Here is a 21,707-nt window from a genome sequence, read left to right as displayed (position 1 = left end):
GAAAGTGTAAGATTCCTGAATTTCTGAATACACCCATTTGCAGAAAAACTGCAGAATTTCTGTGTCCTGGACACAGGTTTCCTGGCTTAGCAAGCATGAGTGTGCTACAGTCTGCTAGCAGCAGTAGAATCTCACAACTGTAATATTAAAATTAATTAAATCTTTAAATTGCTCAATTAAGTAAGAATTTTGTCCTTGGCCATATTCTGCTCTTTGACTTTTGAAACAGGATACATCAGAGAGCTTTGGCACCAGCTCTGCAGTGCTCTGTCGCTCCCCACAGACCCACCCAAGTGCTGTTGGCTCACCAACACTCAGATGAAGTGTGACAGCACCCTGTGCTAGAGTTAAATTTTAGCCCAAACAGTGTGGGAACTGCACAGCTCAGGTCTGGCAATAGTCACATTAGAACAAAAGCATTTTAAGGTTTATTGGAGCACTTAATGCTTCACTTAACGAACGTGCAGTGCAGGTAACAAACTGAGAGGATGCATGTGCCAAGGCAGGTAGGCTAGTCCAGGGGTTGGGTCTTCTGCAAGGCAGGCTGGAGGCTGTAGAGATATGGGAGGGAAGAGCTTACCCTGCCCCTTTTCCAGGCTGTGGGAAAGTGTTTCAAATGTCCTGGGGAGAGGGAGCCCAGCAGTGGGCAACGTGGGCAGATGGCTTGCTGCTGAACTGAAGCTGCTTTGTTTTACAGGAGCAGCATGTGCGCATGATGGTGCATGACTCCCTCTTGTAATGATGGTACAGATTGTGCTGAGCAGCAACTCAGTAAGTATCAGCCAGCTCTCGCTTCCAGAGGGGTGCTTTCAGCCTGCTTCTGCCTTCTGCACCCTCCTAGGGCTGAGGAGAAGTGGCACAGCTGGAGTCTTCAAATCTCCTTCAGAACTACACCAGAGCCAGGCAGTGCAGCCAAGCATCCCCATGTCCAAGCATGTGGTGCATCCATCCTTTAGCATAGAGCAGCCTCAATGCTGCTAGGGAGTCCCCTCTGAGGGGGCACTGCTATGCCCAGTGTGTTGATGAATCCTCTCCCCTTGGTGCTCAGATACATTGAGTAGCAAGGCCTGGCTTTTGATTGGGGGCAAATGCAGATGAAGAATTGAGGTATTAGTGATATCCCTATATCTAAGGCAGCCATGTTCTCAATGTCTCATCTTTTTTTTCCTACACATATGCACGAGCTGTCCTTAAATATAAATGTGCTGGGATTAACTCATTTTGTATTCCAGTGGTGATGTGCTCCTCAGACCTTTTCTTTCAGCCTGATCAAAGGCATATATCCACACGCCTCCAGAATGAAAGTACCCAGTCTCATCTGCCTGGGTAGTTCCCTGGTGAATTCACATTCCTGTTTCCTCACAGCTCCAGCTTCTGCATTTGCTGAGGCTGTGGGAACCTATGGGGTTTTGAATTCTTGTCCCTTATTTTCTCTAGGTTCCTTTAAAAAGAATGGGAAAATGAACCGAGGAGCTGACAGAACCGATTCCCCTGACCCTTTGCACTCTGCCCCTCTGAAATTTTCCCCCAGCTTTTATCTGCACCGTTCCATCTTTTGAGACAGGGGAAAGCCCCTGAAGCTTTTTCCGTCCTTTGCAAAGAATCCACCTCTGCAGCCACCCAGCCACCCAGCTTCATTTCTGGTAAGGTTTTCAGTCCCACTCAGCCATTTGTCTCAGCTTATACGTCACCCTCTTCCTCTTGGGTGGGCAGAAGGGGGATGGTGCAGCTGCTATGCTGGCTGCTGACTGGGTCACTGAGCTCTGCTGGGCTGGCTGGGCTAGGCTATAAAACAGAGCCACGCCAAGCAGCTGGCTCACAGGCAGACTGAATTCTGCAGCCAGCAAAGGACCTGCACAGCCCCTGCTGCCTCCTGCCTTGTGGTTATTTTTTTCCTGGAATACAGACCCGACCTTGGGAGCAAGATGTGCAAGGGACTCGCTGCACTGCCAGCCACTTGCTTAAAAAGGTACTGTTTATTTCTGAGCATCTCTCGTGGTCTTGTTATCCTGGGGATACGCTGATGCACTTTGTGTCTGAGGCAGAAGTGGCAGATTGACTCTGATTCCTTTGTAAGATTAGATACAAATGATGGTTTATGGGCTTTTTACTGTTAGTCAGAAACAGAATTGCCTGAGGGATTTGTACTGAGCTGTGGGAATGCTAAAACCATCCTTCCCATCAGCAAAACAAACAGCTCACAGCATTGCTCTGCCTTGATATTCCTGTCATCTGCTTCTGCCGCAAGCTTTGCACCTCTTTTCTGCTTTCAGCGCCGCTCTATCTCCGGTGAGTTTCCTTTTCTTGATTTCTTTGAGGGGGAAGCAAGGCAGACATGATTTCACAACAACTGGGGCTCATTCCCCAGAACACAGCCCGAGTGCAGAAACCAAACTTTGCAGGAGCAGGAGACAGGGGCTGATGTGGGGTCTGGCTGTGCCCCATGTGTGGCACTGGCCAGGCCACCCCTGACCCCTGTGCTGGCTGAGCTGCTGTGCATCCCCAGCACCATGAACTGCCCCACAGCCCAGTAGGTACGCCTGCTCTCATCTGGGGAAAAAGGCTGCCTGCTCATCATGGCTTTGGAAACAAATAATACTGACACCCTCCTGCAGGAAGGCATTAGTAAGCATAGAACCAGACACTGGTAGCTGGGCAAATCAGTTCAGGGAGAAGCAGCACATTTAGTGATAGTTTTCTATCACAATATTTTAAGTGTAAATAATTAGTAGTAATACAATTGCTTCTCCCCCTTTGCCAGCCTTCCCTGCAGGCTGAGGAGCTCAGCAAGACGATGATGCTGAGAGTGACAAATGAGCACTTTGACTTTGCTGTATTTTGTCTAGAAAATGAAACAAGGAGTGAAAAGTCAGCACTGGAGTCACCGGCTGTGACCTGCTTTGGTCTAACCAAACAGTGCTGAACAAGCTTACTGCAGGCGAGGTGGCTGCAGAGGGAGTTGTAGTGCATTATTCTCATGTCATTCTTGAATTGTTTCTTTCAGTGCCAAGGATATGAAGCATCGTCTGGGTGTCTTGCTGCAGAAGTCAGACTCCTGTGACTATGGCTCTTCACAGGGCAAGAGGGAGAAAGTATCTCCAAGCCAGAGGTAAGAGCCGTGCTGCCATGCAGTTGAGCAAGGGTTAGCTGCAATGTGCTGTTTACTCCTGCAGTGAGATGGAGTCATTAGCATTTCTGCTGCTGCTGCTACTTCTTAGTGCCTCCTGAACTCCCGTGTGTTTAAATCCAGAATTGAATGCAGTCTCAGTAAGCTTGCAGATGACACCAAGCTGGGAGGAAGTGTCGGTCTCTCTGAGGGTAGGAATGCCCTACAGAGAGATCTGGACAGGCTGATCGCTGGGCTGAGGCCAATGGGATGAAGTTCAGCAAAACCAAATGCCAGGTCCTGCACTTTGGTCACAACAACCCCATGCAACGTTACAGGCCTGGGGCAGAGTGGCTGGCAAGCTGTGTGGAGGAAAAGGATCAGGGCTGTTGGTCAATGCTCAGCTGAACATATAAGCCAGCAGTGTGCCCAGATGGCCAAGAAGGCCAACAGCATCCTGGCTTGTATCAAAAATAATGCATCTGGCAGGAGCAGGAGGTGATCATCCCTCTCTATTCAGCTCTGGTGAGGCCATATCACAAGTGCTCTGTTCAATGTTGGGCCCCTCACTACAAGAAAGACATTGATGCCCTGGAGTGTGTCCAGGGAAGGGCAACAAAGCTATGAATCTGCAACACAAACCTGATGAGAAGGGACTGAGGGAACTGGGAGTGTTTAGCCCAGAGGAGGCTCAGAGGTGACCTTATTGCTCTCTACATCTACCTGAAAGGAGGCACTGGCACATTGCCCAGGGAAATGGTGGAGTCACTGTCACTGGAGGTGCTCAAGAACCATGTAGATGTGGCACTGAGAGACGTGGTTGGTGGGCATGGTGTGAGTGGGCTGATGGTTGGACTAGATTTTCTTAGCATTTTTTTTTCAACCTTAATGATTCTATGATTCTCCCTTTTTCTCCTGACAGGGTTAGCCAAGAGGAAGTCAAAAAGTGGGCAGAGTCATTGGAAAATTTGATCCATCATGACAGTAAGTAGCTTCCTTCTGCTGATGCTGATGCTGAGGAGGAGATGCTGAGGGTCCCGCCAGCAGCCAACATGCCTAGCAGTCCCAAGAGGCGTGGGGTGTTATCCCGTGTCTTTTAACAGCACGAGGTAGCTCCTTTGGCCTCTGGGAGGGTGGTGAAGTGTGCTGTATGTGAGATCCAAGGGGCAGCAAATGTGGTTGTAACAAGAGCGGGGCTTTGGCTGACTGTTAGGCTGTCCCTTTTGTGAGGGCAACTGTTCCACATGATGATTTCAGGAGCAGCAAGACTGCAGCACGCAGTTAACAGTGGTTAAACAAGAGGCAGAAAGCAGAGAAGCTATTTCCAGCTGAGTCCATGGGAGACTTTGTCTTCCTGTCAGTTCCAGACTACACTGATGCCCTTGATGTTTCCTTCACACCATTCCCATGGCCTGAGACTCTGCAGCATATGCAAGCTGGCTCCTCAGAGCCTTCTGGGAGCATGCAAGTTGCTTGTGATCTGGCTGAGCCACTGAGGGTCATGGTGTGAGGGCAGGCAGCTGAGGACTCATGTCTGACATCCCAGTGGGACCTGCCTGAATTCCAGCCTCCTTTGGCCTGCATGAGCTACTGCTGTGGAGGCTGGAGCTGTTGCCAGCAGAGAGGAATTGCTCAGTCAAGAGTAATCCAGAACTGCTGTTTGCTGAGGCATATGGTGTTCATATGTGTTGACCAAACCCAGAAATTAACGCTCTTACCTGCTCTGATTTTCCTCTGTAAACCCTATATATTTTCCTCTATGATCTGTAGGAGGTCTGGCTGCCTTCCGTGCTTTTCTCAAATCTGAGTACAGTGAGGAAAACATCGAGTTCTGGGTCAGTTGTGAGGACTACAAGAAAACCAAGTCACCAGCCAAGCTCAGCCCCAAGGCCAGGAAGATATATGATGAATTCATCTCTGTGCAGGCAACAAAAGAGGTATGTGCACAGAACATTTCTTGGGCATAGATATCACCCCAGGTCCTGAACCAGGCCAGAATAGGGAAAAGAATTCTGGTAGTTTCACAAGAATTGAAAGGTGCCTCTTCTCTTGTGCTTAGCAAGGAAATGGTGTCATTTTTATTGTGTTAATATTTAACTTGGATAGAGAGAAAGTGGGTCTACTTATATGGCCAACCCACATGCACAATCAGGTGGGAAAAGTCCAAGAGAATGCTGAGTCCAGGTGTTCCCCTGCTCCCAGGGTTCCACCTCCTCATGAAATTGCTTGAGTTTAGTGGCAGGCTGAATCCCAGAGGAGCATGTGTCAGTCTGCCCTGACAATTCATCTGGCAGAAGAGATGCATTGGTATCCATCTGCATGGATTATTTGAAGGCTACAGGGTGTCCAAGGGTCATTTCAGACCACTGCCCACGCGGACAGATTAAGTTCACTTGGTGGAATTAGGAGGCACTTGGATATGCTAACTATTCCTGGGATAGATGCTACTTATGCTGTCCCTTTGGCCCACAGGTGAACCTGGACTCATGCACACGGGAGAAGACGAGCCACAATATGCTGGAGCCTACACTGTCCTGCTTTGATGAGGCTCAGAGAAAAATATTCACCCTCATGGAGAAGGATTCTTACCGCCGTTTCCTCAAGTCCCCCTACTACCTGGACTTGGTCAGCCCACCCACAGCTGGCTGTGGGCCCGAAAACTGCAAAAGAGCCCAGGCTCATGCCTTAGACTGTAACTCTAATATCATCTCCCAGTGTGCCTGAACCTGCAGTGAGGCCAGGAGCAGGCTGGGCTCTCGTAGGAATATATGGCAGCAAAAGCATTCATTGGCATGAAGCAACAGAGCTGTCTTCGGTAGCTGTCTAATGTCCCCATTGTGTCCTGTGTCATGCAGCAGCCAGCATTTGTAACCCAAACACAAATCAGTTTTGTGTAGCAAACCCTCCGACTCCAACTGTGTAGGAGCCCTGGGGTCTGTCTGTCTGATGTGAGAGCGCAGTGAGGTCACTGTGGGTCCATTTCTGACAAGCACTGAGCCCAGGAGGGTGGGAGCAGCAGGAAAGGGGCACACACACTTACACAAGGGAACAGCCTTGTGGTGTCACGGTGTGACGCTTAGCAAGGAGCAGGGAGACTAAGCGAGGCGGTGGGGACTGATATCTCTCTCCCCTTCCAATCAGCAAGAGCTTAGGTGGGAAGGAAGGACTTGGTCTGGTCCTTAGCTGTTTGTATAGCTCCCAGCTATCAGGCACAGGAAGAGCTCCACTCCTTGAAGGGAGATCAACACTTTCAGGCTAGCACACAGTCTCCTATGGTCATTACACAAAATTGCATGAAAGCTCTCCCAGAGCTGCTTTTCCCTCTGTAGCATCTAGATGAAGTTGGCTAAGGACCTTAACTTTTTCTAAGGCTGCACAGAGCTATTATCTGGGAGGAGGTTCAGTTTTTTGAACATAATTGTACCCTTCATGCTCCCAAACTAAAACTACCATTCCAATACCATAGCAGAGCAGAAATGAAAAATGTTCCTTCTCTTCCAGACAGCTGTATATTAGTAACTCTTGAATGCAGGTTTGCCTGTCCTGACTTGAATGAAGCAGTTTGTAATGGACTAAGACCACTACCATAACAGCCGAGGAGGGAAGACACTGCTTGAGAGTACTTGAAATATTACAGGGTTTTTTTGTTTGTTTGTTTGCTTGCTTTTTAAGTTATTAATGTAAGTTATTCATGTCATCCAGTAGTTGCATTACTCACTTTTGTCCTGAAGATGGTGGAAGGGGTGTGCTGGCCTTGTTACTGCTCCTGGGCTCTGGTCATACCCTCCCCAGCTCTCAGTCTTTTCCTAGCTGGAAATTGCTGCTCTGACAGCCATACATTCCTCGCTCTGCATCCCTGCTCAGACAGCTGTCCTCACAGGGGTTCTGACATGGCAGAAGGCTGTGGCTCTCCACTAGGTGCTTTGAGGCCCACACAGAAGCGTCTCTTCTAACATTTGCTTTCTTTTGCATTTCTTGGTGTGCTGACACATACCACCCTGCATGTTCAGCTGTAAGATGGAGAGCTTCTAATACTCTGAGCATAGCTGAGCATGTGGCTATGTTTTATTTGCCTCTGGTACTGGGAACTCTTGACAACTCTTGCAAAAAAAAATGTATTGATATTTAAATAATAATGAATACATACTAAATAAAACATATTTGGATTAGTCCCTGCTAAAGTGCCGTTGTGTGAACCGAAAAATGCGTGGTGATGCAATTCACTGACTAAAGTTATTCTGAAAAGTCATTTCACAAGTGGCTCTGCTCCTATTGTTTTAAATCAGGGAAGGGTGAGGCAGCCATTATACCCTTACAGGTGTGCTCCCCCACAGAGGAATCCATCATCTTGGGGCTGGGAGTAGGGGTGGACTTCTTGGGGTCCATGCTGTTTGTGACGGGGAATGCCCACCCTCATTACAGGGCTGGGATGAGTGCAGGGCCACCCATGGAGGGGGGAGCCTCCTCATTGCAAATCCTTGGTGTCCCATGTGCCTATGCAGCTGGGATCTCCCCTTCCCCAGCTGCACATCAGAGCTCCAGAGGGGAGCACACTGCAGCTCAGTGCTCAACCTGACCGTGTGCCCAAGCTCTGCAGGCGTAGAGCTGCCCACTGGGGGATGCCCAGGCTGTGCTGGCGCCAAGGGTTTCCTCCACTCCAGTCTCTTGGGGTGATATTTTTATTCTCTTTTCCAGTTTCTTGGGAAACTGACACATCTGGCACAGCTGAAGCCCTCAGAAGACTTTGCTGCTTGCCAGGGCTTTGGGAGTGCCTTGTGGAAAGTAAGGACATGCTGCCTCTTCAACACAGAGACAGAATAAATAGTCCATTGAGACAGTAGCAGAAAAAAATGTTTATATGTGGATTACTGAGTGGTACAAGAATGTGGGTTAATGAAACCAGTTCCTCAGTGCACACCAACATCCTGCATCTTCAAGCATGGAAACCACATGGAGAACATCAAACTGAGAAGCAGCTCCTCGGACCTGTAAGGTGCCCATCCTGCTCCAGCCTTGGATGTTGGCCATGGCCCTCTGCATTCCCAGCCAGGGAGCCCAGACCAGTGGCTAGGGGCTGGGCTGAGCCCTGGGACGCTCTCAGCCACCCATAGGCACCAATGGCCATCCCATGCTTGGATGGTACTGGGGCCCAGGCTGCATCATGGGTTGCCTTGCCCCATGGCAGAGGAGGGTCCCCAGGCACCCTATGGGCCTTGGGGTACGCAGTGCCAGAGCCATGACACAGGGTGGCCTCTAAGGCTGTGAGGGAGGATGCAGCTCTCTTTTCAGCAGGTGAGGGGCTGAGCTTTCCCTTGGTGGTGTTGGGGACCACGCTAAATCCATTTACTTATCCCTCAGACCCCAGGCACCATATCCTGCACTTTGATTCACAGACTGACTGGGATCTGGATGCCAATATTAAGAGTATGTATATGTGTGTGTGTATACTTAAGTATGGATGCAACGTTATAGATGTATAATGTCATATGAAGAGTGCTCATATATATGCCAAACTTGGTAAAAGAAAGAGTGACAAAATACATGAAGCATTTGCTACCAGAGATATGATGGTTGGTACTAACTTAGCAAACACTCCTGGGCCTGCAGAAAGCCTGGCCATGCGGTGCAAGCATCGCTATGTTTCCAGGTGAGCATGCCCAAACGAGCCTTCTACACAAACACAACTTCACAAGAGCTCCAAACCACTTTGGGGGCACAATTCATGGCCGCCCTATTCCTTGCTTGAACTGTTACATCACCCCTAAAGCAAATTTCCAACATTTTCAGCAGAGGTCAAGCTGGGGTGGGATTCCCAATGGGTCTGTTTCACCTCCATGGCCTTCAGCTTTCTTTTGAGCATTCACATACCCCAGCCCTGTTTTCCTGCCCCATGCAGAGCTGCTGCAGCCAATGACATCCCAGGTTTTCTTTGCACATTCAGCTTCCAGTAGAATCCAAACTTCAAGAGCGTCAACATCAGTGTTCAAATGCGAAACACTTGAGGGTATCTGGAAATAGCTGCCAGAGCATTCGTGGGAATTAAAGGTCTGGGTCTTTCCACGGACGGGGCTGGTTGGATTTGCATTTCTATGCTGTGAACAGGGAGGTTAAACATGCCAGACTTGGTTATGGTCTCTTCATGAAGATGTGCGGGTGGTGGTGGGGATATCCTGATGGCAGGGCTCCCTGAGCCTCCTGCCCACTCCTGCCATGCACCCATGCTGGGGTTATCCCACACCTTTGGGCAGCTTGAGCCACCCCAGAGGACTCGCCAGCCTCGCCCTGCTGCTCCAGCTCCAACTTTCCCAGCCACTTGCTTGAGAGGAGAAAAAAAAGCCACTGCCAACATCATGCTTATGGTCGCCTTCATCTTTCCCCTGCATCCCCTCCCTGCCTGGAAAATGCAGCCCACTTCCTGTGGTATTTTTATTCGTTGCCGTAGTGACAGCATGTAAATATTTGGGTTTACTGAGGTTTTGATCCGATTCTGTAAATGGTGAAGAGGCTGTGTGGAGCCTCATAGCCTAAAGTTTAGCAGTCTGAGTGCAGGTGGGTGCAGGCAGTGAGTCCCTGCCTGCTGCTCCTTGCACACGGATGCTGCAGGTGTCCCCCAGGGATGGGGCTCAGCTCATTCCACATCCAGGGACTCTCTATTTCGGGGCCGGATGAGGCCCCAGCTACCTTTTGCATGTGCCTTTGCCCCATCGTCAGATGCAATTTCTTCTGGTAGCAGACAGCGGGCTGGATCTGGATTGCTTGAAAAGATGTGGTCTTTTTAGGAGATGGCTTTGTGGAAACACATGCCCTGGGCAGAGAGAGGAAGACAGAAGAGAGAGGCAGGCTACACAAACTCAGCAGAGTTTGTTATCTGTTCAAGAAGATGGGGTTTTATTGTTCATATTTCCAATGACATCTTTGGCTTTGTTGTTTGCTTGCTTCATGTTCCCTGGAATTTGCTCTGACAGGTTTCACCCAGCAGCTCTTTTCTCCCCCAGCATGACAGTCCTCCCTCCTCTCACCAGTGCTCCTGGTTTGGGTTTGTGCAGAAGTATCGCTGTGGTATGCCTGCTGCAGAGAAGCAACCAGAGAGAGAAGCAATCAAAGTAGCACCCCCGGAGATGCCACCAGGCTGCACATGGGCAGTGGGGATGCAGCTGCGGGCTGGAAACTATGAGCTTGGTACATAGGGTTGCTAAACAATGCCAGCATTTTGAACTAGTCAGGCCCTGGAGCATCACCTGGCGATCCTGTGAGCTGGTCCTCTATGGGAAAGAAAGGGGACACTGGGTCATCTGAGAGTCCAAAGCACTAAGACAGGTGTTTAGCAACATTCCTAAGTGCTCTTCTAGGGTGGCATCATGAAAGCAAAGTGGCTATAGGAGTAGGTGCTGAGACAGAAGCAATAGGGCTGCCCGTGGTGAGCTGCCTCATGCAGCCTGGCCACATTGCTACTTGATTAACTCCTGATAAAACTCCGACCGCACGAATCTGGGCAGGGAATCTTTCTCCATCAGAGCAAAGATCCTCTTCTGGGCCATATCAAAGCTGCTTGGCGATGGCTCCACCAGGTTCTTCATGGTCACAGCCTTGGTGAAGTGGTCAATGTTCACCTGCGATGGGAGCATGAGAAGGATGGGAGCTTCACATTTATGAGGATGTGGCATCTCCTCACCTGCTCCATCCCACTAAAAGGTCATGGGGACAGACCTGGAGGGTTCAGCCACGCAAGGACTGAGGGTGGCTGCTGAGTCTGCAAACAAGGCAGCGGAGCTGCTGCAAGTCCCTTGGCTGTGGCACAGCCTGCCCTGCAGCCATCGGCTAGAGGAACCTCCATCCCTCCCAGCACTGTGCCTACCCTGCAGTCACCAACCTCTTTGGGTGCCTCGGTCTGGATGAACTCCTCGTAGATCCTCTTGGCCTTCTCTTCCATCTTCACAGGGGACTTGGTCTTCTTATAGTCCTCACAGGCCACCCAGAACTCGACATTCTCCTCGCTGAACTCGGAGCACAGGAAGCTGCGGAAGCTGGCGAGCCCATCTGCAGGGGTCAGGCACTGCTGAGCACTGGGGCACCCTGAATCCCCACTGCACACCAGGGGGACATCGGCTGTGGGGGGACATGGTCACAGAGGGGGACTTACAGGGGTTCTGCAGGAGCTTCTCCAGTGAGTCACGCCACTGCAGGACCTCCTCTGGGGATGGTCTGAAGGGGTAAAGAAAGCCTGGGTAGCTCATGCTCATCGTGCAGCAGGTAGTCATTCCTTAAAAATGGGGAGGGATGGAGTGAAGAGCTCTGGAGAACTGGGGTGATGGGTCACCAGGGTCTCTGAGGCTTAGTTTAGGAACAGCAAGGCGGGGTGCCACAGAATTGGGGCAAAAGGAAAGCACTCACCACTGAGGGACCAGTGCAAGTCAGACAACTCAAGTCATGATTTTTAAAGTGGAAATGAATATTTGGCCATGTGAAGGGTGACATGTGATGGTGACAGTGCTGAGGGATAGTCAGAGCACTGGGGCAGCAGTTCGGATGTCCTGACGCTCAGGCTCCGTACAGTGAGGCTGGGCTGGAGGTAATAGTGGGGCTATTGACTATGTCCAGGACACCATTCTGCTTTTAGATTTAAGTTAACTTTTCTTTTAAAGGCTTATTTTGCCTCCTGACATGATTCTCAATCCACCCACTCCACAAAACTTGTGTTAAATGAATGTGTAATCTCAATGCAAACTGAGTTTTGTGAGAAAACTGCTTTCCATGGAGCCATGCTGCCCAGCACCCAAACCCATGCTCACTTCACGGCCTTGGCTGGCTTCTCTGGCTTCTCCGAGTAGGGGATGATGAAGTCAATGGCCGAGTCAGGCTTCTGGAGCAGTGTGCCCAACTTGGTCTTGATCTCCTTGGCCCTGCAGGGGTGAGCAGAGGCAGGTTGGACAGGGGGACAAGAGGGACTGCAGAGCTGCTGGGGTGGCACAGCCATGTGGCCAGGCACCTGGCCTGGTACAGAGCCGTGTTGTTAATTACATGTGTACAAATGGGCCCTAATGCTGTAAAGGAGCCTGTCTGAAGCGTTTCAAGCCAGATGCTCAGAATTAGCCACAGCTCATAAGCTTGATCTCTTTGTTTTGTCCTCATCTGTGGCCGGGATAATTGCATCACCTGTCCTGGCTGCCATGCAGATGGATTGGGGATGTCTGTGCAGTTTCTATAGCAATAAGTCCAGAGGAAGTGAGCAGGCAGCCTGCCCGTGCATGGTGCGTGGTGCCTACCCCATGTCAGCCTGCTCCCGTGCACCCACTGCATTGCACGGCTCAGCCCTCAGCAACACCTCAGTCTTGTGCCTGTAGCAGGAGGGCCCTGCAGACCCTGGGGGCTGCACTGGAGCCTCACCTCATCTCCAGGTCTCATTGCATTTCTCATCTCAGCTGTTTATTTTCACATGCCCTCTGTGCAAGATCGTTCCCTTGCTATGTCTGCTATTTCACTTCCATTCTTTTTTTGTTTGTTTGGTCTGCCTACAAATCTCTCTCTGTTTTGCTTTTCCACCCTCCATGAGTGCGTGCTGCCTGCTGCAGCCACCAACAGCAACCCTAACACGGAGCAGAAGCGCAGCCAGAAAACTAGCTTTTCTGAGAAAATGAATGCAGTGACAGGGACAGCTTCCATCCCTCGTGCTTCCAAGGCAGGTCAGACCCTGCCTGGATGGAGCAGGTCCTGAGGTGAAGGGCGGTAAGGTCCCCGTACTCCCCGTACTGAGGGGACCCTGGGGCTATGTCCCCTTGGCACCACCACCTCTGCCCCAGCTTAGCTTGGTGCCAGGACTCAGGTGGGTGAGGGATGTGGACTGTGCTGGCTGCAGGTCACCAGGACCGACATCTGATCCACAAGCATGACTGCATAACAAAGGGGAGAAGGGGACCAGCCACTGTCCTTGTCTGAGCAGGACACGGTGCTCCACCACCCTGCTATGGGTGCTGACCTGTACTGCGGGTAAGGAAGCGGTCAGCATCACTTTACATAGCAGCAGGTGCTCCTTTGGCCCTTGCTCAAAATCTTGCCAGCAAATTCCCATCCTGTAACAGACTCAGAGCCAACACCTGTGTGGCTCAAAGGGCACAAATGAGCACTGATAGCCCTCAGCAGCCCCACCTGAGCTCTCTGCCCTATATTTTAGGTTCAGGGCTGTGCTATAGCCTCTTCTCTTGCTGCCCTGTTCTCTGGGCAGCCCTAGCTTTGCTCCATCCCTTGGTCTGGCTGTGATACACCTGGGTCTGCCTTGATATGTGTCCCAACTGGTATGAGGGTGGGAGCAAGGACCTCCCCATCCTGAGCGTGTGTCCTCAGCTGTGGGGCCTCGTTGGTGTACGAGGAAGCTCCTGAAATGAGAAGGGTTGCCAAAAGGACAGCCAGAAGGGCTGAGCACTCACAGGCATGTGGGTGGGCAGAGTTATTTAAAAGACACTGTCCTAGAGTGTTCAAGTAGATGTGTCACCAGTCTTCAAGCAAGCCTTCAGGAAGACTAAACAGTGGGGTTGAAAAGGCAGCGATAAGCAAACTGGCTTTCTTCACAAACTCCAGAGTGAGAGGAACGGAGAGACCGTGAACTGTGGAATGTTACGTGTGAAAATACGTGGGAGCAAGCCAAGAAAAAGTCTGAGCTTCCAAAAGGCATTAAGAGAAAATATGGACTCTGTCAAACACATCAAGATGCAGGCCAGGAGAGCCTCAAAGTTAGAAAACAAAACAAGAAGCTCAAAGACGTTAAAGCTGCAGCTGAAGGGCTGCAGCTCTTGGTTTGCTTCCAGGCAGTAAAGCTTCTGGGGCCGTTTGTACGGGGAAAGCTTTCTCTGGGCAGGATCTGCTTGATGTCCTGACAGGTGGGAGAGGCTGGGGAGCGAGCAGCCACAAAGGAGCCTCTGTGGCATCGCAGTGCAATATCTCCACGATGGCTGGTGTGGGATGTAACATCCCTTGTGAGGAGATGGACCCTGGGCATTGTTGGGGAGCTGTGCGGCTGCACAGCCGGTGCTGCTCGAAATGTCAGCAGCAGCTGTAGCAGCTGGCTGTGGTGCACATGGACAAATATGGAATGTTAGAGAGGAGGCAGTGCAGTGCTGGCTGCAGGAGCAGCCTCCAGACAGGCATCTCGGCTCCCTGCAGAGACCAGCAAGCGTGTGCTAGGGGGAGAGGGTCGGGAGGGACCCGTCCTGCAGTCCAACAGGCCTTCAGCAAGACCTCCCCATATGCACTGCAGGAGAAGTCACTCCACAGCAGACAGCATGGGAAAGGTAGGAGCTGGTGCATGGGGAGCCTCATGAGGGTGAGGGAACGTGGGCTGAGATCTTACGGGAGGTGAGCAGGGTTGGGCTGAGCTGGCTGTGAGCAGGGCGGCTGCCAGGTCGCTGGAGCCCTGAGGAATGCAGGTGGAGCCTCATGCAGCAGCTCCTCTTCCAGCAGCACCCATGGAGAGCCCCTGGCTCCCCAGACCTCCAGAAGCCTTTTGTAATGCACCAGAGCCCGAAAGCGGAGGTGTCTGCCCCAAAATGCTCCCGCAGTGTGGAAGCAGCCAGCTGGTGCCAAAAGCATCATCATGGGCAGGCAGAGGTGGGACAGCAAGAGAGGGTGAACAGCACTGTGTATAAAGCTGAGCCTCGTGAGAGGCTGTGGTCATCGGGTGCTGAGGAGAACACAATCAGCCAAAAAGGATTTTGAGGCACTTTGAAGTTAAAGGTGGTTTTGGTGCAGAGTGGCAACGGCTTTTCTGCTTTCCCCACCATGCTTTGCAAACATTACTTTTGCAACCCCGAGACCCACAGGAGAGCGCAACTGCCATGTGCGGGCGCTGCACAGCCCCATAGCTCTGAGCAGTGAAACTCTACTGTGGGGTCTTGCTGGCAGCCTCCCCAGGCACCCTGATGCATGCTCAGGCTGCTCCTGCACTAACAAAGCTGCCCTAAGGCTTCCTGGGAGCAGCAGCTCCCTGTTCCCTGGTAGGGCAAGTGGGGAGGCAGGACTATATGCTGGTCTTCTGTTCCACGAGCACTGACAGAGATACAGCATGGGGGAACAGTGGGGTCGAGAGATGGTTTTTGGGACACTGCAGACTTGCCAAGCAGAGAGGTTTCCAAACCAGAGTTTAGGACCACATCACTGCTCACCCTCAAGCTCTAAGCCACCCACAGCTGGAGCAGCCCCATCCCTTCCCTCCCAGTCCATAAGCGACGCAGAACCAGCTGCTCTCACCTCTCCAGGCATGTGTGCGGCAGCGCGGCGAGTCCTTTGCACATCTTGGCACGCTTCTACTTCCTCAGCTGCAAGAAAAGAGTGTGCGATGGTTGCGACTCAATCTGCAGCCCAGCTCTCCCTCCGACAGCTATATAGTGCAGTCACTTGGATCCCTGCCAGCCCCCAACGCCGTCCCAGTGCAGCTGGCCCGGCTGCCTCACAATTTTGTTTTCCCCTCTCCCAGCTTGCATGGGGAAATGCGTGTGCCTGGGGTAGAGCGGGGAATGGCAGCACCAGGGCCAAGGTGCAGGCTGCAGAGCTTGGAGAAACCCGCAAAGCTTCCCCTTGTTGGTGAACCAGGCTCTGGGACAGTGTTTAGAGGAGGTGCGTAGTAATGCTGCTTGCAAGCGAGTGTTTTTCCTACAAAAATACTACCTGCGTGAAAATCAAGCGCTTAGGAGAAGGATTTGCCTTTGAAATAAACATTGTGATGTTTATTAATGGTTAATGTCAAAACCTCCAGTTTCGGCAGTAGTTATCAGCAAGTGAGTGATAGGTAACATTTGTTCCAGAACAAGTTGTAAGTGTGAAAAGGTAAATGTTTTAATGATAACAATTGGTTTGGTTTTATGATGGTAATGCTTTGATAAGGCTTAGATGGTTTCCTACCTTGACTTTTATGTGGAGTTTGTTTTCCCACCCCCTTGCAGATGAGCAGAGCAAACATCAGAGCCTGGAGCTGCCTGCAGAGTGGGGAACAGTGCCTGAGCAGGGACCCAGCGCCTGTCCTCTGCGGTGTGACAGCACTTCTCTCAGACTGAGAATGTTTACTTTGTTTGCTCCTCTGAAACTGGAAACTGTGGAGCCAATGCCTGCCTATGGTGTGAGCTCTCCCCATCCTCAGCCAGGCACGGTGAAGAGGCAGCGCTATGGAGTGAGGCTGAGGGGCAAATTCCTGGGAGTCAGCCTGGCTGCAGGTGGCCCAGCATCAAGCCCGTGGTCCAAAACTGCCCCACCACCTGCTGCAGATGTCTCTCGTTCTGAGCAGAGCAGTGTGTGCCCACCCACATATGGCACCGGGGATGACCTGCTCTGATTTCTGACCCACATTGGTTAGTCATCATATATATGCTGCAAGGACAGCCATGCAACTCCTTGTGCTTTAACAGTACTTAAAGTGGCAAGGGTGAACGTAACTGCCCTGGATGGATTTAAGCTCACCCCAGATGTGCTTTCTGCTCCCCAGCTGTGTCAGAGCTGTGCCCCTCTTTATCCCTGGGCAGATCTGGGCCCCGTTGCAGCCCAACTCCTGCTGCTGTGCAGCAAGCTGGTGTCCACATTTGAGTGAAGGAACCTGAAGCTGGAAGTCTGCTAGAAACAGGCAGGGCCATCTCCGCCTGCGCAGAGAGCTGGACTTAGCAATTTGCAGTGACAGTGGGATAAAAGAAAGGACACCGGCATATCTGAGAGGATCAGGTGCTCTATCAACCTCTGCCTGAGCTGTTATTGGCACAGAGATGCTGCACCCCGTGCTGGAGACAGCCCAGAGCCCCATGGCCCCAGGGCTGTGGGGTGTGCCAGGCTCTGCAGCCTGCCTGCAGGTGCCGTTGTCACCCAATGGGGCTGCCAGGAGCGGGACGGGCAGAGGGCACGGCGGTTCTCACAGCTCCCCATCCAGGAGGGCAGCAGGGCCATGAGAGCCGCACGGGAAGCCATGCGCCCGGCTGTGGAGTCGTGGGGACTGCACTTGTTTTTTCCTCATTAATCTCCAGCAACGAAGCCAGGGTTGGCTATCCCGGGGGAGCTGGGATCTGTGGGAGCAGGAGGTCTGCGTGGATGCCGTCCAGCAGACGCTGAGCAACCTTGCGTGCGGTCCGTCCAGCTGCAGCACAGCTCCCACTGTGCCAACCTCCTGCTGCTCCGAGGGGATCTCAGCGGCTCAGAGCACACAGGGATGCCCCTGCAGATTTATTCTCCCACCTCGTGCCTGGCCCTCCACCTCTTTCAGCCCCAGCTGGGTGAGGAGGGGCTGGGGAGATGCTGCGCAGTGCCTTTCTGCTGAGCAAAAACACGAGTTGCACAGAAATAGCCGGTGTTTTCCCCAGACCTTTGTCTAGGAATAAATGTTTGTTTTGTCCATTTCAAGGCTTTGGAGTGCTAAGAAAATATTTCCTAAAAGGAATACACAGACCTTCTTCTTCTTCCCACGACAGCTTAATTTCTTTAAGAGCCCTTTTGGGAGAGCATTTTGGAGATCCAAGTGCCCCCTGAGGACCATGTCCTATGTACACAGCAACTGACATCCTCAAAGAGCAGTACGGGCTCGTGCCTTCAAACTGCCCACTCAAAAACCACATGGAATCTCCCATCGCACCGTATTTATTCTGGTTTCTGTTATTTCAAGCCTTTATTTTCCTTTCTAACAACTTGCCTTTTATAGAACGTAGCTTTGCTGTTTTGCAGCTTCCTGGTTCCCACTGGAACTTTCTGAAAATTAGCATCATATTTAGCAACACTGACTTCTTGGTGGATGGATTGCTGCAATTCTCACCTAAGGCACTCTGTGGCAATCCATCTGAGTGCTCCTTCTGGCACTGGCCATTTTTTAAAACCATGCATTCTAAAAATGTGGTTAAAAATCACTTTTTCCCCTACACATCCCAATGCTTTGGGACAATCGTGTATCCCTGAAGGAACGATGCTGGTGTGAGCCTGTTCACAGCAGAGGCTGTTATGAGTCAACTCCTTAAGCTTTCCTATGATGGCTCTCTCATAAAACCTGTTCATGTCACACCCCACCAGGCTCTCTGGGGAGCTTTCTGCTTCTCACACTGTTGTGATTTATGTTTATGCCTTAAGGATGTTTTCCTCAAACCTCCTCGGTCTGCCTTTTACCTGTAACTTCCCAGAGTTTGCATTCTTTATTTTCATTCTCTTGTACGTATACAATTTTTGCAACTTCACAGGTCTTGTCATTTCAAGCGTTCGCCAGTTCTCTCCTGCTGAACACATCACCTTTGATAACACCTCTGAGCACTGGGATGCATTTACACCAGAGTAACCCAGCACTGCATATTTGAGCAGCCTTCATGCTGCAGAAGCCACAAACCCCTCCAGGTGTGTGTGTGCTATTCCTGAGCGGCCCACCTTGCATGTCCCTCTTTACATTAAGAATACTCCACAGATCTCCCTTTGGTTCTCTCTGGATCAGTCTGCCTGGATTACTGCTTGGTGGCACCACGTCTCTGAGGTACCAGCTTGGTGATGTGAACATCTGCGCAGGAGAACAGAGACCAGGCACCCATCTCCTCTCTCTGAGTCACTGACACAGGGACCACAGGGAGGTTGAAGAAGAGAAAACCCTGGAAAGCCACTGGGACCGCAGCCAGACGGGAGCACAGGAGTCATGTAAAGCTCCCAGCTGCAGAGCCACCACGGTCCTTGACCCTGTGATAGGCTTGAGAATGGCTGTGGTGCAGGAGCTGGGATGCAAGAGGGTCCCGGGCAGCCCAATAGCCCTTGCCTCCTTTGCCACGTAGCAGAGCATGAGGACATGAGTGCTCTGCAGCTGCTGGAATCGCAGCCATGTGAAGGGCACTGGTGCCTGGGGACAGCTGTGCCCCAACCACACGCCCAAATGCATTCCCTGAGGTGGCACCAGAAGATGCAGCCAGGCTGGCAACATGCAGGTGAAAAGCAGAATTTCAACACAACTAGCACAGGCCAGTCACAGGGTTTTATTCAAGGTCTCAATTCAAGGAATTGTTTAAATTATAAAATGCTTACCCAGATTTGCACCCCAGCTCCCCATTGTCCATGCAAACACTCCACTATTATCCCATACATTCATCATCAGCCCGGAAGAGAATCCAGAAGGTCAGCCAACCACTTATTGCCCATGCCTTTTGCTCTACGTGCCCGGCTGTGGCACTGCCTTTCCCAGCTGATGGATGGCTTTGTTCTCCAGCACCTCCACCTTCTCCCCACTCGGCTGCAGCACACTGGCCACCATCGCCCTGCCACCGTTTCTACAGGCACTGAGTAAGCAGTGGGGAAGAACCAGGCGGTGAATCCCAGAATCCGTTGCGTGATCCATTCGGTGGGGCGGAACTCTTGGCGTGCACACAGCAGCACCCTGCGAGGCAAGAAGGTGAGGTGGGTCTGGCTGCAGAGCCCAGCCAAGCTGGAAAACTTGCACTGGCCCCAGTTGGCTTCTGCAGGGTCCTGGAATGAGTGGGCTGATCACTGGGAGCTCCTTTTACCCACAAGTTGCCGAAACCAGGATTCCGGTTCTCCCAGGTAGAGTATGGTTGAAAGGATACAGGAGAGCAGCCCCCCCACACAAGCTGACCTCCAGATGAATTTAAGCTTCAACCAATGTCCCCCAACCTGTGCTTTGAGCCCAAGCCTCAAAAGCATGGCTTTGGGAAGGGCTGTGGAAATGGCTGGGCTTGCTGCTTATAGTAGAGGGGAAGAGGTGCAGGTAAGAGCAGCATTTACACCTGGACGCTCTTGTCACTTCCTTCCCAACCCTCCCCTAATGTACGCTGCCTGTGGCCCCATCTCCCAGCCCTTCCCTGGCTGTGTCCCCTCTGCTACTCACGCTGGCCGAAGAATGGTGCAGCGGTCAAAGCCAACAGCCTTAACCAGTTTCTCCACTTCTCCCTGTCACAGTGGGGACAAAACAAGCTGAGGATGATCACAGGCACCTTGTCTCCCACCCTATGAATCAGGAAGAAGGAAGAGCTGAGCTGTGGGCAGGACACAGTGTCTGGCTGGTGCTGCATCCTGCAACCTACCCCAGGACCCCCAGTGCACAGCACAGCCACAGGACATGGCTGTAGTGCTGGAGCTGACCAGCATGGATTTAGCTCCCAGGCTTCTACAGTGTGGCAAAGGTAAAATGAACATACAAAGGAAAGCTGCTGAGTTGATGGTAGGGAAAAATATGGACACAAAAAGGGAGAAGCAGAAGACCTGCTCAGAGGTAAGTGGCCAAAGAGCAGCAGTGGCTGACCCTTCCCCACCTGCCCAGCTACAGTCCCATCAGCCTCTGGAGGGCTATGAGCACATATGCTCAGACTTGCATCACCTCTGTACCAGCCACCTGCAGGTATTGCCCAACACACAACTGGTGTGTGCTTGTGAACCATGAGTAATCCTCCAGATAACTTAGGAGAGGAGGGTTGCAGTAGGAAGGGCACAGAGCACCCAAACCGGTAGGAGCCAGGTATGTTTGGCCATAGGTAAAGGTCACTCCTCTCCTATGACAAAGGCAGGGCCACAACCATGTCTGAGGAGAGGGGTTTCTTGAAAGGCAAGGAAAGGAGAACCAGAGCTGACCCTGCTCAAAATGCAAAGTGTTTTGCCAAGATGCCAATTGCCGAAGCAGAGGGCAGGGCAGTGCAGGGACCCAAATGGGGCAAATGGATGGGTCAGCAGAGAGCCCAGAAATTTAGTAACAACAAAAACAAAACCCAGCTTTAGAGAGACAGCTCTAGGAAGCTCTCTAGGAAAGGACTGTCGGTGCCAGACAGCCAAACAGCAGTCAGCAGCGCTCCCTTGCAGCCACAGCAGTAACTGCAGCAGCAGCACGCACAGCAGGCAGAGCAGGGCATCGGGGGGGTGGCAACGGGTTGCTGCCCAGCCCGGGCACTGCCGGTGTGAGACTGCAAGAGTGGGTGGTGCTCAGTAGTGTAAGGATGCTGAGCGCCTGATGTCTGCCCTTTAGGACGTAGCAGTGCACGTTGTTGTGCTGCCGGCCCATCTCCTGGGCTCTCTGTTCCCCCTCAACAGGAGGGTCCTGGGTCCACTGGACCCCTTGCAGCCTCAGCCCCAGCTTCGTCCCCAAGTGTCCCCACATCTCCATCTATAGGAGCACGCCCAGCTTCCCTCTCACCTTCACCCGCAGGTACAGAAAGCTGCTGCGCTCGTTTGCTCCCTGGGAGGACTGCAGGACGAAGTGTTTGCAGCCCCCTGCCCGCGCCAGCTCGGCTGCCTGTGCCACGTAGTCCCGGTCCACACGGACAAAGCCATCCTAGGGCAGGGCAGAGAGCGGGGTCAGCGAGCTCTCACCGAGCGGCACCCCACCGGGAGCGGAGGCACCCACGGCACATCCCCCAGGCCCGAGCATCTCGCCGGGCGAAGCGATGCCCAGTGACCCCCCTGGGACCGGCCAGGGCCACTCACCGCACCCGCTTTGCTCCGGGTGGTGCCCAGGCAGCAGAAGCCCACGTCGTGGCCGCGGAAGGCATCGGCGTGCTCGCCCAGCCGCTCGAAGTCCACCACCGCCTGCTCCTGGGGGAGGCACGTGGGTCAGGGTGGAACCTCCAGCACGGACCCCACAACCCCCGGCCCACACCGCACCACGGCCACGCCGCTC

The 21,707-nt window shown here is 52.2% G+C and overlaps 3 protein-coding genes and 1 long non-coding RNA gene across 5 annotated transcripts; 2 read left to right on the top strand and 2 right to left on the bottom strand.

Moving 5' to 3' along the window:
• The first annotated feature begins 1,718 nt into the window (after positions 1 to 1,718).
• Positions 1,719 to 6,655, top strand: RGS4 (regulator of G protein signaling 4). Of its 2 annotated transcripts, XM_003208615.4 has the most exons (5): positions 1,734 to 1,969; positions 3,005 to 3,109; positions 4,029 to 4,090; positions 4,877 to 5,043; positions 5,579 to 6,655. In XM_003208615.4, exons 1-5 carry the CDS (start codon positions 1,926 to 1,928, stop codon positions 5,828 to 5,830), a joined length of 630 nt encoding a protein of 209 aa, XP_003208663.1. In that variant the 5' UTR covers positions 1,734 to 1,925; the 3' UTR covers positions 5,831 to 6,655. The 2 variants fall into 2 exon arrangements, with proteins under 2 accessions (XP_031410654.1, XP_003208663.1); XM_031554794.1 differs by lacking the exon at positions 4,877 to 5,043 and having other exon boundaries at positions 1,719 to 1,969; positions 5,579 to 5,649.
• Positions 6,656 to 7,939: 1,284 nt separating this feature from the next.
• On the bottom strand, positions 7,940 to 15,496 carry RGS5 (regulator of G protein signaling 5). The gene is made up of 5 exons (XM_003208613.4): positions 15,344 to 15,496; positions 11,896 to 12,006; positions 11,247 to 11,308; positions 10,977 to 11,143; positions 7,940 to 10,716 (listed from the first exon to the last, which is right to left on the bottom strand). The coding sequence occupies exons 1-5, from the start codon at positions 15,385 to 15,387 to the stop codon at positions 10,555 to 10,557; spliced, it is 546 nt and encodes a 181-aa protein (XP_003208661.1). The 5' UTR covers positions 15,388 to 15,496; the 3' UTR covers positions 7,940 to 10,554.
• LOC116216974 lies at positions 13,586 to 17,470 on the top strand. Its single transcript, XR_004160760.1, has 2 exons — positions 13,586 to 14,388; positions 16,036 to 17,470. It is a non-coding gene; the product is annotated as an uncharacterized LOC116216974 (long non-coding RNA).
• A 1,572-nt stretch (positions 17,471 to 19,042) lies between these two features.
• HTATIP2 (HIV-1 Tat interactive protein 2) lies at positions 19,043 to 21,706 on the bottom strand (the record flags this gene model as incomplete). The annotated part of the gene is given in 6 exon segments (XM_010715900.2): positions 19,043 to 19,345; positions 19,348 to 19,460; positions 19,929 to 19,990; positions 21,225 to 21,362; positions 21,515 to 21,622; positions 21,692 to 21,706. Coding segments are annotated over 6 exon segments (546 nt in total), but the record flags the coding sequence as incomplete, so codon positions are not given.
• Position 21,707: the final 1 nt, after the last annotated feature.

Source organism: Meleagris gallopavo, chromosome 10 (genome assembly GCF_000146605.3).
Source record: "Meleagris gallopavo isolate NT-WF06-2002-E0010 breed Aviagen turkey brand Nicholas breeding stock chromosome 10, Turkey_5.1, whole genome shotgun sequence".
NCBI lineage: Eukaryota > Metazoa > Chordata > Aves > Galliformes > Phasianidae > Meleagris > Meleagris gallopavo.
This window is presented reverse-complemented; position numbering and strand designations above follow the sequence as displayed.